Source organism: Prinia subflava, chromosome 21 (genome assembly GCF_021018805.1).
Source record: "Prinia subflava isolate CZ2003 ecotype Zambia chromosome 21, Cam_Psub_1.2, whole genome shotgun sequence".
Lineage (NCBI taxonomy): Eukaryota > Metazoa > Chordata > Aves > Passeriformes > Cisticolidae > Prinia > Prinia subflava.
The window spans coordinates 100,648-114,192 of record NC_086267.1 but is presented as its reverse complement, the minus strand read 5'-3'; the positions used below and the strand labels follow the sequence as shown (position 1 = coordinate 114,192).

General features: G+C 45.6%; 1 protein-coding gene across 1 annotated transcript; it reads left to right on the top strand.

Moving 5' to 3' along the window:
• The first annotated feature begins 2,818 nt into the window (after positions 1–2,818).
• LOC134560820 (guanylin-like) lies at positions 2,819–9,889 on the top strand. The gene is made up of 3 exons (XM_063417194.1): positions 2,819–3,120; positions 6,242–6,431; positions 7,288–9,889. Exons 1-3 carry the CDS (start codon positions 3,046–3,048, stop codon positions 7,350–7,352), a joined length of 330 nt encoding a protein of 109 aa, XP_063273264.1. The 5' UTR covers positions 2,819–3,045; the 3' UTR covers positions 7,353–9,889.
• Positions 9,890–13,545: the final 3,656 nt, after the last annotated feature.

Sequence of the window (13,545 nt, the reverse complement as noted above, 5' to 3'; positions counted from 1 at the left end):
ACCCAGGTCCTGCTGTGCACAAACTGGAATGACAGTATAGAGGCCTCTCACATCAGTGAGGGAACTGGCTCTGCACAGCAGGGAATGAGCCTGGGATTGGGACAACCAGGCCCACCTTCCAGCCCCAGGACGGCCACAGGCAGGAAGATGCACGTGTGGACACCGCTGGGTTTCTCTGGTGTTGGTCCTGGCCTCTTCCAAGTCTTGGGCTGGTGGGGCTGGGTCTACAGGGCAGAGGTGTCTCAGAGACTGCAGAACCTCCAGGAGCAAACCTCATGAGCAGGTCTCTGCCCTCCTACCTATACCTCCAACCAAACAATTCCTGGCCCCCCTGAGCTTGGTGAAGCAGATGGAGCTCCATGACCCCAGAGAGAAGTGGAACTGGGACATGGATGTGGTGTGGGGTAAGTGGCCTCACATGGACCTGCACCATGACACTGAGGGGCAAAGGGACACAGCAAAGCCACAACACCCTTCTCTCTAAGTTGGAATAATTCAAATTTCATGGATGGATTGCTCAGGGGATTAGGAGTTGGTTGGATAGCTCCATACAGGGTGGTGGTGAAGGGCTCAGATGGAGCTCAGAGACAAAGGGACCAGTGCTTTTTAATGTCTCCATCAATGATGGAGTGGGGTCAAGGGCACCCTCAGCGTGTTGACCCATGACCCTGAGCTGAGCAGTGCAGGTGACACACCTGGGAGACAGGATGCAATTCAGGGCAACCTGGACAAGCTCCAGAAGTAGGCCCATGGGAACCTCAGGAGGATCAAGGCAGCTGAAGGTCCTGAACATGGGTTGTGGCAACCTCAGTGTCAGTCCAGAAGTGAGCTTGTCCCTCTCTTGTCCTTCTTCTACCCCAAGTCTTGCTATCAAGCCCTCCATTCCCAGCCTGCATTGAGACTGGGGGTTTTCCCAACTCATGTGCAGCACCTCGTGAGATTCCCATGGACCCACTTCTCAAGCTTGGCCCCAGGTCCTCCAGGATGGCCCCTCCTTTGGGTGCGTCACCAGTCCTGCTCAGCTTCCTGTCACCTGCCAACAGGCTGAGGGTGTGCTCCACCTCACTGTGTCCTTGATAAGGTATCAAGGAGCACTGGTCCAAGGCAGGGCTCTGAGTACACCACGCCTCACTGGACATAGAACCATTTACTACAAATCTGTCTGGGTCTGTTGGTTCAGTGTTCTTGTGACACCTCTCCAAAACTGCCTGTCCATCTCTTTGGGTTCTCTCCAAGGTTGGACTTGATAATCTTGTTTAGTTTCAATCTTAACAGTTCTCTGGTTACCTCAATGCTTCTTAATATGTTGTTTAGTTTCCAACAAGCTGTAGGCAGGGCTTAAAGGACTGAGGATAAACCAGGTTTTGGAAAAGAAAATGGTTGTAAAAATTCCCAAGGAAAAGTTCTCAGAGGAGATTTCTGCTCTGCCGTTTGCTGTTCCACCCTTGACCCCATTAAAGTAATTAAAGGCAGAGGCTTGAGGTGCTGTAGGGTTGCAAATGCTGTTGGCTGCTGGCCAGGGCAGCAGAAAACAGAGAAATTGTGACAGAAGAGGATATAGACTTGTTTTGTTGGAATAAAGATCCTTCCAAGGGTTCAAATTTTGTGGTTGAGGCTGGTGGAGAGGAGAGAAGCAAAGTCTGTCAGCTCACTCTCTGCATTGTCAGCTCAGCTTCAACTCCAGAGTAATTTTTGGGTTATGCTAAATCAGAAAAGTCCCATTCCCTCCCTTCAAGCCCCCTGACTGGGGGCTTGGCTGCTTTGGATTCTGGAATTTTACTCCAAGTAGAAAGAGGATTTTCACTGTTACAGCAAGAACTGGAGCCTTTGGGGTATAAAACACTGCTGAGATTTGAAGAAGGTTCTCAGTGGGTGATTGTTGCCCTCTCCTGTTCTGCTGGGATCAGTAACATTGTTCTCCTCATGTCTGTGTTAATCCAAACCCACAAAATTCCAGAAATCATTTACAGATTTGAGGACATGAGCTTGATGTCAGAACCTACCTGAGGCATGTTGGTCGTTCTCCATCCATGTAGCTTTCCTGTGTTTCCATACGAGCATGGAAGTCGTGGAGAAATGGATTTGATTCCTGGCAGCCTGTGCTCTTAATGACACCCCCTGTGCCTTTTAACCCATGTGTTTCAATTAGGGGCTCCAAAGAGCAGAGATGGCATTTTATAGCTGGGCACGTGCAGGCATCAGCCAGGGGTTCTCTGCATTGGTCCTTAGCTCTCTCCAAAACGCTGACAGGAGTGAGGTCACAAGGGACAGGACCAGGGGAAATGGGCTCAAGTTGTGCCAGAGGAGCTTTAGGTTGGATGTTGGAAAAAATCTCTCTGTGGAAAGGGGCGCCAGGCACTGAAAGGGGCTGCCAAGACCAGTGGTGGAATCACCATCCCTGGAAATATTAAAAAAAATCTATGGATGTGGCATTTGGGGACAGCATTAGTAGTGAACAACCTACCACCAGGTCCTGAGTTGATAGTTGGACTCAATGATCTTAGAGGGCTTCTCCAACTTCAATAATTCCATGATTCTCTAATTACACTCTTAGTTCCTGGAACTCCCACAGCAAGTAACTGACTGGATTAGTTATTTTCTATCTTCTTTCAAACTTGTTTTTTCATTCCCCAGCTCTGCAGAAAATGTTCACAATTATGGTGACTTTCAGGTGTTGCCTGAGCTCAATCTCCACCATTTATTTATAGCAGTTTGGAATATTTTGCCCACCCGTGTCACAGCCAGTGTCTCAAAGTGGGAGCAACTCATAAATCCCAGGATCTGCCTGGGTGTGACTGATCAGCTGGGCTACTGAGCAGATAACTGAGGGTCCCCTCAGGGTTTATGATATGTCAATAAAATATTTGGATTAATGGATTACCAACCTCATGCTATGTGAAGTCTTTATAAATCTCTGACTGCTGGACATTCTGAGAGCTCAAGAGAAGACAGAAAATCTGAGAGACACAAAAAAGGCAGAGAAAGGCCAAAGGCAGAGGAAATAAAATCTGTCCAGCTCAGGAGAGGCTTGGTTTTGCAGGCACTATGAAAAGCTTTCTTTCCTGGACAGTCCTGGCAGTCCTTGTCCTGGTGCATGTCTCCCAGGCAGTCTATGTTCAGGTGAGTTTTTCATCTTTCATTTGTTGGTATCACAAATTTGACAAAGCGCTGTTATTTTTTAAACTTCTGGCTGTAACAGGAATCTTGAACTAAATTAATAGACCTGAATTTTTGCTTTTCTCTGCCTTGATTTCCACCTGCATCTCCCTGTGCTCTGCGTGTTCTGTAAAACACTTCTGGTATCACTAAATGCTGCTGCTGTTTATTGATCTTCTCCAAGCCATATCTCTGCTCTGAAATCCTTTAGGGACTGAGGTGTTTCATGTCTGGTTCTCCTAGACCTAAAGCCACGTGTGGTGAAGGTGCTGACTTTGGAGAGTGATGCAAATGAGGGGTGACAAAGGAGAAACTGTCCTGTGTTACCTGGTTCTAGGCAGGAAGTTCTTTGTAGAAATGATCTGTGAGTTTATGGGACGAAGTCTGTAAAAAAAAAGGGCAAAGGAGCTTAGCTGGATCTAATTAAATATTAATAGGCAGAGAAGTGATTAGAGTAGCCTCTATGAAATTTTACAAGTACACAGCACCTATGGCTGATATATAATGCAACATGGAAGAGGTTAAGAAGGTACTTCAGGGCCCTGGTCTGTCTTTGGGAAAGCTTCAGAGGTCTCTGCATTCGTCCTGAGAGACAGTGTGGGAGATTTCAGTCTGCAATACAAACAACTTCCTCTGGGGGCCAGAGAAAATACTTGTTAAACAATTATTGACTCTCTCTATATGTGCGCAGCAGTTTTCCAGGGACAAGGTATTTTTGTGTTCTGGACTACCTTCTTTTTTGTCCTTTGGATGACAGAGATATCCAGAGGTAGCAGGTTTAAGCCATTCCTTTCTCTCAAACCATTCTTCAACATTTACAGTCTCCAGAGGAGCAAACAGCTTCCTACACAGTGAAAAGCATTCCATTTTTCCACTTATAGCCATAAAAAATAAAAATAAATGAGAATGGCTGCTTCTAGGTTGCATAAAAGAGTAAGAAGTGCATCTCTGGAGTTTGTGCAGTGAAGAATCAAAGAATCAGTCAGACCTCAAAGACCTCAAGTGGAAGGAGTGCAATGCACTCAGAGTTCACTGCAAGTACAGTGGGGAAAACACAGATTTAATGATTAATGAGAAAAGAATTCCAGCTCAAAGTTGGCTTCCACTCTTCTTCCCTGAAACTGTTCCCGAGACATCCCTTCCTTGTCCCATAGTATGTCAAATTTAGCTCTCTCTGATACATCTTTCTTACTTGAGGTGGCGAGGTTTTGTTTCTATTTTGCTGTTCCTTTGCTCTTTTTTGTCCCCGGGATCTGCAGATCTCAGGGTTTGTTCCCAGTTTCTGGTTTCTCTGAAATTGTGCCTCTGGAAATCCACTCTTTTTTTAGTTCTATGGGGTTTTCTTCTCAGTTGTGTGACCAACAGCTGGATCTAGAGCTGTATTTATAGGAAAAGTGAATTTTTCATAGGCAGCCAAGACTGATCACAGAATCAGAAAGTTGTTTAGGTTGGAAAAGCCCTTTAAGGTCATTAAATCCAACTGTTCCTCCAGCACAGAGAGATCGACCATGGCCCTAGGTGTCATGCCAAAACATCCAAATGTTTTTGGAACACTTCCAGGGCTCGTGACTCCACTCCCATGGGCAGCTGCTGCCAGTGCCTGATTAACCTTTATGGATCATTAAGGTCAGAAAAGATCTCTAAGATCATTGAATTCCACTGATAAATTAACCTAAGTAAGATCATAAACTGATTGCAAGAGAAAGGAATTTGACTTAGTTAAGCAAATTCATATCCAAAGTCTATCTGATTGGGTTTTTTAAACCTTTAACACCAAATAATGTGTTTCTGTAAAAAACCCTCCAAACCCCCAGTCAGAATCAAATCCCCTCCCCATTTATCTCACACCATTCCCCATTGGACTCATGGGGATGTGAAACAAATGTTAGTATTTGGTCTTGTGCTGTATCCTAGTCACTGACTTTTATTTCTTTGGATGAGGAGCTGTTACTTGATCCCAGAATCCCAGGATGGTTTGGGTTGGAAGGGACATTAAAGTTCATCTCATTCCAAACCCTGCCATTGGGTTGAACCTCCCACATCACCTTACTGATTACATGTTGGCCACGAAACCATATTAAAACAGCAGATAAATATCAGTTTAAAATGCTTATTTGTCTTCTAGGCCAAACTCTGATTGTCTGCAGATGGGTTCAAATGTCGTGCATTTGGTTAAACAGCTGCAACACCTGCAACTCAAATTTATGACCTCAAAAAGGGGAAATCTCTTGAAACTGAGGGAATGACCCTTAACCAATGCACAGGGAGATGCAACTAAAACACAGAGTAGTATTTCTCAGAGTCCTGTCCCAGCTTTCTTAAGTTTCTGGTGTGAGCTTTGAGTCAGAAGTGTCAAAAAGCTTGTTTTTCATGAATTGTTTGGGTAAGTTTTAAACTGGCACAGGGTGAGATTTTTGGGCATCTGTGCAGGGCCAGGAGCTGGAATCAATGATACCTGTGGTTACCTTCCAACTCAAGAGATTCTGTGATTTTAAATTAATGGAAGCTTTCCACAATGTCTTGGGATGAAGCCCTCAATGTGTTGTGTGAAAGAAGAGCTGCTTTTGTGTGGTCACACCCTGCCAGGTCATAGCCAACACTTGACTTCCACTGCTGTATTAGGGGAAAGGGTGAACGAAAAAAAATTCCATTTACCCCCATTCAAGTCATGATTTTGTAGATCTCTACCACATATCCCTGGAAGTGTTGGATGGAGCTTGGAGCAACCTGGTCTAATGGAAGGTGTCCCTGCTCGTGGCAAAGAGTGGAAGGAGAAGAGCTTTATGATCCCTTCCAACCCAACCCATTCCAGATTCTGTGATATTGCTCAGTCATCTCTTTTCTAGGCTGAAGACTCCCAGCCTGGAGCTTCCTATCCCAGATTTTATGGGTCTGTCTCATGGAGATGAGCTAGGCCCAAATTCTCCCTCTGTCCACTGCCTTCATTCAGCACAGGTTTTATCTGGGCTTTCTTTCAACACCATCTTTTCCCTCTGTTATATTTTTGGGAGACCTCTTAGTTGGAATGGAATGGATTTGCCAAAATCCTGATTTCCTGACACCTCTTTTTTTTGGTTCTGCACAGGATGGAGACTTGAAATTCCCCCTGGAGTCCGTGAAGAAGCTGAAGGAGCTCATGGATGGGAACAGACACATCAACCCTCACATGGTGGTTCCCATGGCCAGCTATTCCCCATGCCAAGAAAAACACCTCCCTGAGGAATTCCAGCCTGTGTGCAAGAGGGAAGATGCACCCATGATTTTTAGGAGGCTGAGTATGTTGTTCATATTTAGTAGTTTTCATTTTTACCACACTTTTCAACCTTAAACATTCCAATAGCAGGAGGCAAAGCCACGGAATTACTTCTGAGTCACTTCTAGGGCAGCTGAGAGGGTTTGTGCCACCTTTGTACTGCCCTTTCTCCTGCAAAGGTTGGGCTCCATGAACCCCCTAAGGAAAATTTCTGCAATGCTGAGCTGAGCTGTTCCCTTGATACATTCCACCACTGTGACCACGGAAAACTTCATCCAAGTAGAACAATGGAATCACTGAATGGTTTGGTTGGGTGGACCTCAAAACTCATTTCCACCCCCTGCCACGGGCAGGGACACCTTCCACTATCCAGGGTGTTCCAAGCCCCATCCAGCCTGGCCTTGGAGACTTTCAGGGATCCAGGGGCAGCCACAGCTTCTCTGGGCACCCTGTGCCAGGGCTTCACCACCTTCACAGAGAAGAATTTCCGCCCAATATCTCATATAGATCTACCCTTCTCTATATTAAGCCATTCTTCCTTGTCCAAAGACCCTCTGCCATGAGATGCTGCTGCAGTGTTTGCTTTTTAAAGTTATTATATTACATTTATCTACTGTCAAGTACAAGGGACACTTTAGGATGAAATGCTGCCATGTCCTGTTGTCCTCTTGCTTCCACATATTCCCACTGCTTCCTAAGGAACTAAGGTTTGATTTCATTCCTTCAGCCAGATTTTAGCATGAGCTAATTTTACTTATAGTATTACCTACAAGGATCTTTCAAATGATAAAATAGGAATGCAAAGGAGTCTCCAAATGCTTTGACAGGTGGTTCTGCCCTCCTGGCATCTGACTGAATCTCTCCTTTCTCCTGGATAGGCCTGGCTGCCGAGGACGACCTGTGTGAGATCTGTGCCAACGCTGCCTGCGCTGGCTGCTTCTGAGAAGGTGGAAAAACCCACACAAGACATGTTCAGCTGGGAAGTTTGTGCATTTCTGTGACAAGATGATGTACTTTCACCAATCAATATTCCTGGGCTTCATCTCCCACTCCAGCCAAAGTGGAGCTGCAAGTTCATGGGGACACCCCTACACTCTTGCAGCACCTGGATCAGGTGCCACTACCAGGGCAGTTTTGCCATCAAGGAGGCTGTGACTCCTCTGAGAGGTGGGGGTGCTGCAGAAGTTGTGTGACACTGGCATGGAAATGCCCTGTGTTTCCTTTCCCACTCTTTTGCCTGGATTTGAACAAGCTGGGTGAAACTCAGCATCCTCTGCAGCCTTTTTAATGGCTAATATTTAATATCTAAATTTTAATGTCCAATAAGTAGTATCTAATCATTAACATCTGCCTGTGATTTGGCCTCCCCTACACACAACATCACTGGGTTATTCCTTTTTTCATTCCCTCCTTCCCAGTGTGTTGGATCCCTTTCCTTTCCACCTGTCTGTTGGTGACACGTTTGAGTTTGTAGCAGAACCGCATCAAATAACTCGAGATGAATTCCTGGTGTTTAGGAACACCCTGACAGCCAGAAATCAGACTGTTCCTTGTACTGATTGTTGTTGATTTAGGGAATGGGTGTAGAGGAGCACAGGAACACTTCTTCCCTGGTTGGATATCAAGGTTCTTAAAACTCTCTTTGGGAGAAAGTAATTCCAAAGTGCAGTGCTAGAATCAAACTGAAATGGAAGCATTGCCTGTTGTTTTATTTATTGCTGGCAAGATTGTGAAGAAATGATCTGCCCATGTTTATGTGCTGTACAGGCAATAAAAACTAGTAATAATTCTGATTTTTGTTTTGTTTTGTTTTGTTATTGCTGGTTTTGGGGTGGATTTTGTTTTAGGATACTCTTCTTGCCTTCTTTCCTTTCCCCATATAAGGCATTGCATGTCTGCAGCTTCCCTGAATAAAAGATGACTTTTAACAATGTCTCGAACTTAAAGCAATTTGTAGTCACAGAATCACAGAACTATTGGGGTTGGAAAAGCCTTCCAGGATCATTGAGTCCAACCTGTGCTTGATCCCCTCCTTGTCATGCAGCCCAGAGCACTGAGTGTCATGCCCAGTCCTTCCTTGGACGCCTTCAGGGATGGGGACTTCACCACTGCCCTGGGCAGCCTCTTCCTATTCCTGACCATCCTTTCCATGAAGAAATTTCTCTTGAAGTCCAACCTAACCCTCCCCTGTGTCACAGGTTGGTGCTGGTGCGATGCCAGTGCACCCATGAGTATATGTTTTTCCTAACAACTGCTGTGAGTTGTGATCAGGAACAGAGCAGAGCAGGCCCAAAACTTGGAAATAGAAAGAAAACTTCATTAAACTACGTAAGAACAGAAATGAAAAAAAAAACAAAACAAACCACACAAGAAAGCAGAAATGAAAACCTCCCAGAACATTTCTTCTCCTCCCCCAATTTCCACCCTTCCACATTCAGACAAAACCCTGGGTTCCCAATCAAGTCATCATCACTCAAAAAGAACTAATCTTCAATTCAGCAAGGGAGAGAGGAGTCTCTCTTGCACCATAGACCCCCCCACAGGAAACACAGGTCCACCCTCCCATGTTCCCATGTCACCCATGGCACAACCCGAGAAGTCTGCCAGGGTGACACCCTCCTTTCCATGTCCAGTGCTCTCACCACCGTTCATGGACCAAAGCTGCATATAGGGCTCCTTTAAGGACACTTGGCCAAGTACCAAATAACAACCATTTTCTCATTTTTGCAACAGCAGTCCCCCCCACATCTTCTCCCCTGGGGCCGAGGATTTCAGGAACAGAGATCTTCATCCCTGAAGGCAGAGGGCACCACCACACTCTCTTCCTCTCTTCTCTGTTCGCTCCACTCCTGCACTGGCAGTCACTGCAACAAGGTCCTTGGCTCGAGCCAACTGCATCCACCCAAATACAGTCTTTGTGTTCGGGAGGATTCAGATTCAGTCTGTGGCTAATATTATATGAGAAAAGTCCAGCCCAAAAAGCCACTCCTCTTCCTCTCTGCCCACATGGGATTCCTTTCATCTTCCTCTGACATCTCAGTCCCAGGCTGTCTCTCAAACCACCAGCCAAGAGAATCAATGTCTGGAAAAAGTTTTCTTCTGCCTAAGAAAGGGTTAAAAGTCTCTCTCCCAGCCCAGCTGAGCTCCCACAGCAGTCTGGGAAACTCCCACGGCTACTCGGAGCTCCTTCGGCTCCTTCCTCCCCCCTTCTCCGTGCTGCCGGGCACCTGGGATTGGATTTCAAAGCAGCGTCTCTCTCTCTCTCGGGGTGGGGGGGTACTGGGACGGAAGGCACCTCCACAGTTCTCCACCCTTTCATCCTGGATGGGGGCTGGCTCAGCTCCAGTCCCTTTCACTCTCTTCTCCCCCCGGGGCACCTCAGCTTGGCCACATGGCTTCCCTCCCTCCTCCCTCACCCAGCCCTGTGAGCTGGGCAGGGGAGGATGTGCTCCTCTGCAACAAGGAACGAAAAGAGAACCTTTCCCGGAGTCCTTGCTTTTAACCCCCTGTGTTCTCAGAGGCGTGTCCAACCTCTCAGTGGTCACTCCAGGTGCCAGTATTCAAACCTGACCACTGATTGGTTTGACCACAACTTCCTGGAAAACTCACTTCCCCCTCAAACCAGGACACCCTGGCACAACTTGAGGCCTCTCATCCTGCCTCTGTTCCCTGGGAGCAGAGCTTGACCTCCCCAGCTGTCCCCTCCTGTCAGGGTGTGGAGACGCAAAAGGTCCCGCCTGAGACTCCTTTTCTCCAGGCTGAGTCCCCTCAGGTCTGTCATAATGCAGGGTAATGCAAGTCCATATCAGAGATTTTAATTTTTCCCCTCCTATTTGTAACTGTCGATCTACTACTTCATTTCTTATATATGAAATGGAGATAGTATGCTGAGCCCTCAACTCAGCAACCAAGTTTCGCCAGAACTGTCAGTGCTCCAATGCTCCAATGCTCCAGTGCTCAGCCCTGGAATTTGGAGTGTAAATCCAGAATAGATGTTAGAAAAAAGAGGTGCATAAACTCCTACTTCATTTGACTGTGAGGAAAACTGTGAGGGTGTAGAAGAGGATTCCTTAAATCCAATATTTTGGCTACCCCAGGACAAAACACATCCAGATCAGATTCCAAAGACAGACTCCCTCTCTAAGGCTCTCCCTGCTGCCTTGAAGTTGGCACCTCTGGGAAATGGGATTTCCTGACTCAAACACTGCAAGGGCTTCTTTTAAACCTGAAGTTATTTCTCTGAATAGAGAAGGGACTCACTCTTTTAGTTTAAAACTAATATGACAAATCCTCAGGTCCCAGCACAGCAGCTTGGACCAGCTCCTGTAGAGAAGGAGGTTATTGCTGGTTTTGGGGTGGATTTTGTTTTAGGATACTCTTCTTGCCTTCTTTCCTTTCCCCATATAAGGCATTGCATGTCTGCAGCTTCCCTGAATAAAAGATGACTTTTAACAATGTCTCGAACTTAAAGCAATTTTTGCAAGGGAGACTTGTTGGAAACAGGATTAGAACCAAGATCCTGCTGAAACACTGCCAGTGCTCAGGTGGGACAGGAGGGCTGGTCTGGAGAACTTCCCACAAATCTTCTGCCCCTTTGGTTCGGGGGCCATCCCCAGTGACACCCCAGGCTTGTTTAGCCTGGTGTGTTGAGCACTGCAGAGGGAAAAACGGGAATAAAGGAGGGCACAAAACCTTCATTTTGTCCCTGCTGGCTGAGATTTGTGATTTTGGGGGGTTGGTTTGACAGCAGGAGATTGTGTCCTTGGGGAAGAAGTGGTGGTGGGCACACAGGAAAAGAAACAAACATAGAATGGCTCAAGTTAGATAAAGATAATGCAGAAAGGATGACAAAATAAAGGAAGCCAAGAGCAAGGAGTGGAGCTCTAATTTTGCAGTAGGCTTGGAAAGCCTCTCCAGAACCCAAACACTGAGGGCTGTGTTTGCCAGCTCTCTCTGGGAACTGGAGTGTGGCTCGGAGCAGAGCAGTGATTTCATCAGGCTTGTTACCAGCTCAGCCCCTGTACAGCCTGTGGGAATCACAGAATCAGGGAATTGTTAAGGCTGGAAAAGCCCTCTGAGATCATGGAGTGCAACCATTAACCCAGCACTACCAGGGCCACCACCAGCCACACCCTGCAGGTTTCATTCTGTGCAGGAGTGCCATGCTGATTTGATGAACTGCTAATGTTAATCATGGGATACAGAATCACAGAATATCCTTAGCTGGATCAGTGAGTCCAACATTGGGATGTACCAGGTTCTGGAGGGGTATCTGTGTTAAACAACTGGGTATTGCTGCTTTGGAGGAGATTTATTTGCTTTAAGAATTAACCTCTGGCTGTACTTACTTAGTAAAATCTGAAAAGTGCTTCTTGCACAGGGAAGCTGCTGCCCCTCCTCCAACCCTGTGCTCACCACCGTCACCTTCAATGCACATGAACAGCAGGGAGTAAGGAAGGAAGGCCATGATGAATTTCAAGGAAATGTCTGTTGGCTTTCTCTGCCTTTATTTCTGAGATAAAACAAAGCCTTCAGCTATCACAGCTCAGAGCAAGGAGCTGGTGGCTTAGCTCTTATCTCACCTGACTGTCTCTTGCCAGGGAGGAGGGGAGAACCTGAACGGGAGCATCAGCCAGCCTCCCCTGGCATTATCAGGTACCCTGAGATCAGCAGTGTATTTGTAGTTTATTTTTTTCTCCCTCAACCTCTCAGTAGCTCAAGGACAGTCATGAGTTTATGGCTGATGCCTGTGAATCTGTGCAAATCTTCTGCTTTCTCAGAGCCCCACGCTCTGTCCCGAGCCACAGAGGTGCTCATAAACAACATTTGTTGGAAAGTCTGGGCATGGGGACTACCTTGTATCCCTGCCTGTTCCAAAGCATAGAGACCAGTTTGGGAAACCAGATTCAGAGTTCTGAGACCAGGCTGTGAATTTATGAGTCCCAGGTACAAAGTCCCAAGTACTTGGAAGATTCTTCCATTTTTATAGCCCAACATCAAAATTTCTGTTTCATGGCTGTTCTTTCATTTTTCTACTTAAATCCACTATTAGACCACTATTAGCTGGGAATTTAGTAGATTGGTGTAAAAACTAAATTTTCACATGATTTCTTCGACTGAAACTTGGGTAAAGTAACAAGTGTTAAGCAAATGTTGTATAAGACCATTCAGATTTTCTGGTCAACATAAATAAACTCCAAACAGGTGATTATTTTGTTCTGAAAATGCACATTTCACGGTCAGGGTGCAATATAACTTCATCTATAAACATACTGATCCTGCTCAGGAAAGGACAGCCATACCTCAACTACCTTCTCTCTTCTCTTTGATTTGCAACTATCAAGGGACAAAAACAATTTTTAAAGCACGAGTTTGTGAGGACCTTTGTGACACAGGAGCCTGATACTGAATTTAATATTAAATTGAATATATAAACCAACGAATTAAGTATGAATTAAATACATTAAAAACACTTGTGCTCTATTTAGGTGAGGCGTCTGTAACACCACACATTGTAGAGAACAATGCTATGAACTGGCCCCAGAATCCTCATCCAGCAGAAGAAATAAATAGCCTTGTAACAAAAACAACAACAACAACAACAACAAAACTCCTAAAGAGACTTTTCAGGATCAATGCCAGAACCTCAAAGCAGGGTGAGATGTAGTATGAGAGCTTAAATAAAACCAGTTTAGAAGAATTAAAAATAGGTAAGTTTACTAAAGCCTTTCAGGACCTGCTGCCTTGCACAGTGGGTTTTGTTAGAGCTCTGGGTTCCTTTCCAATTTATGGCTCTTAGAGAATTGAAATTGTCTCCTTTACTCTGCTCCCTGTGATGCCAATGCTCACACCAGAGATGGAAACTCATTACTGAAAACTGAATTTAATTCAGTATTTTCCTGCAATGGGCTCTTCTACCATTTCACAGAATTCACAGAATGAATTCTATGAATTTCTAGTGTTTCTGTTTAATGTTCACAATCTTTAAGTGTGGGAAATGGATTTGTAGAGAATTCTCAAAGCCTGACAAAAGGCTTACATAGTATGTATCTGTATGCAAACTCTGAGATAAGATATGCTGACTTAGAAAGGCCAGGGAATAGGACAGACATTGTTGAGAGAGAAATGGAACTAGA

Bases quoted from the DNA above. Each gene is read 5' to 3' on its own strand.
- LOC134560820 (XM_063417194.1), top strand. From the start codon at position 3,046: ATGAAAAGCTTTCTTTCCTGGACAGTCCTGGCAGTCCTTGTCCTGGTG. The intron at 3,121-6,241 runs GTGAGTTTTTCA...GGTTCTGCACAG, and splicing joins CCCAGGCAGTCTATGTTCAG to GATGGAGACTTGAAATTCCC. The intron at 6,432-7,287 runs GTATGTTGTTCA...TCTCCTGGATAG, and splicing joins CATGATTTTTAGGAGGCTGA to GCCTGGCTGCCGAGGACGAC.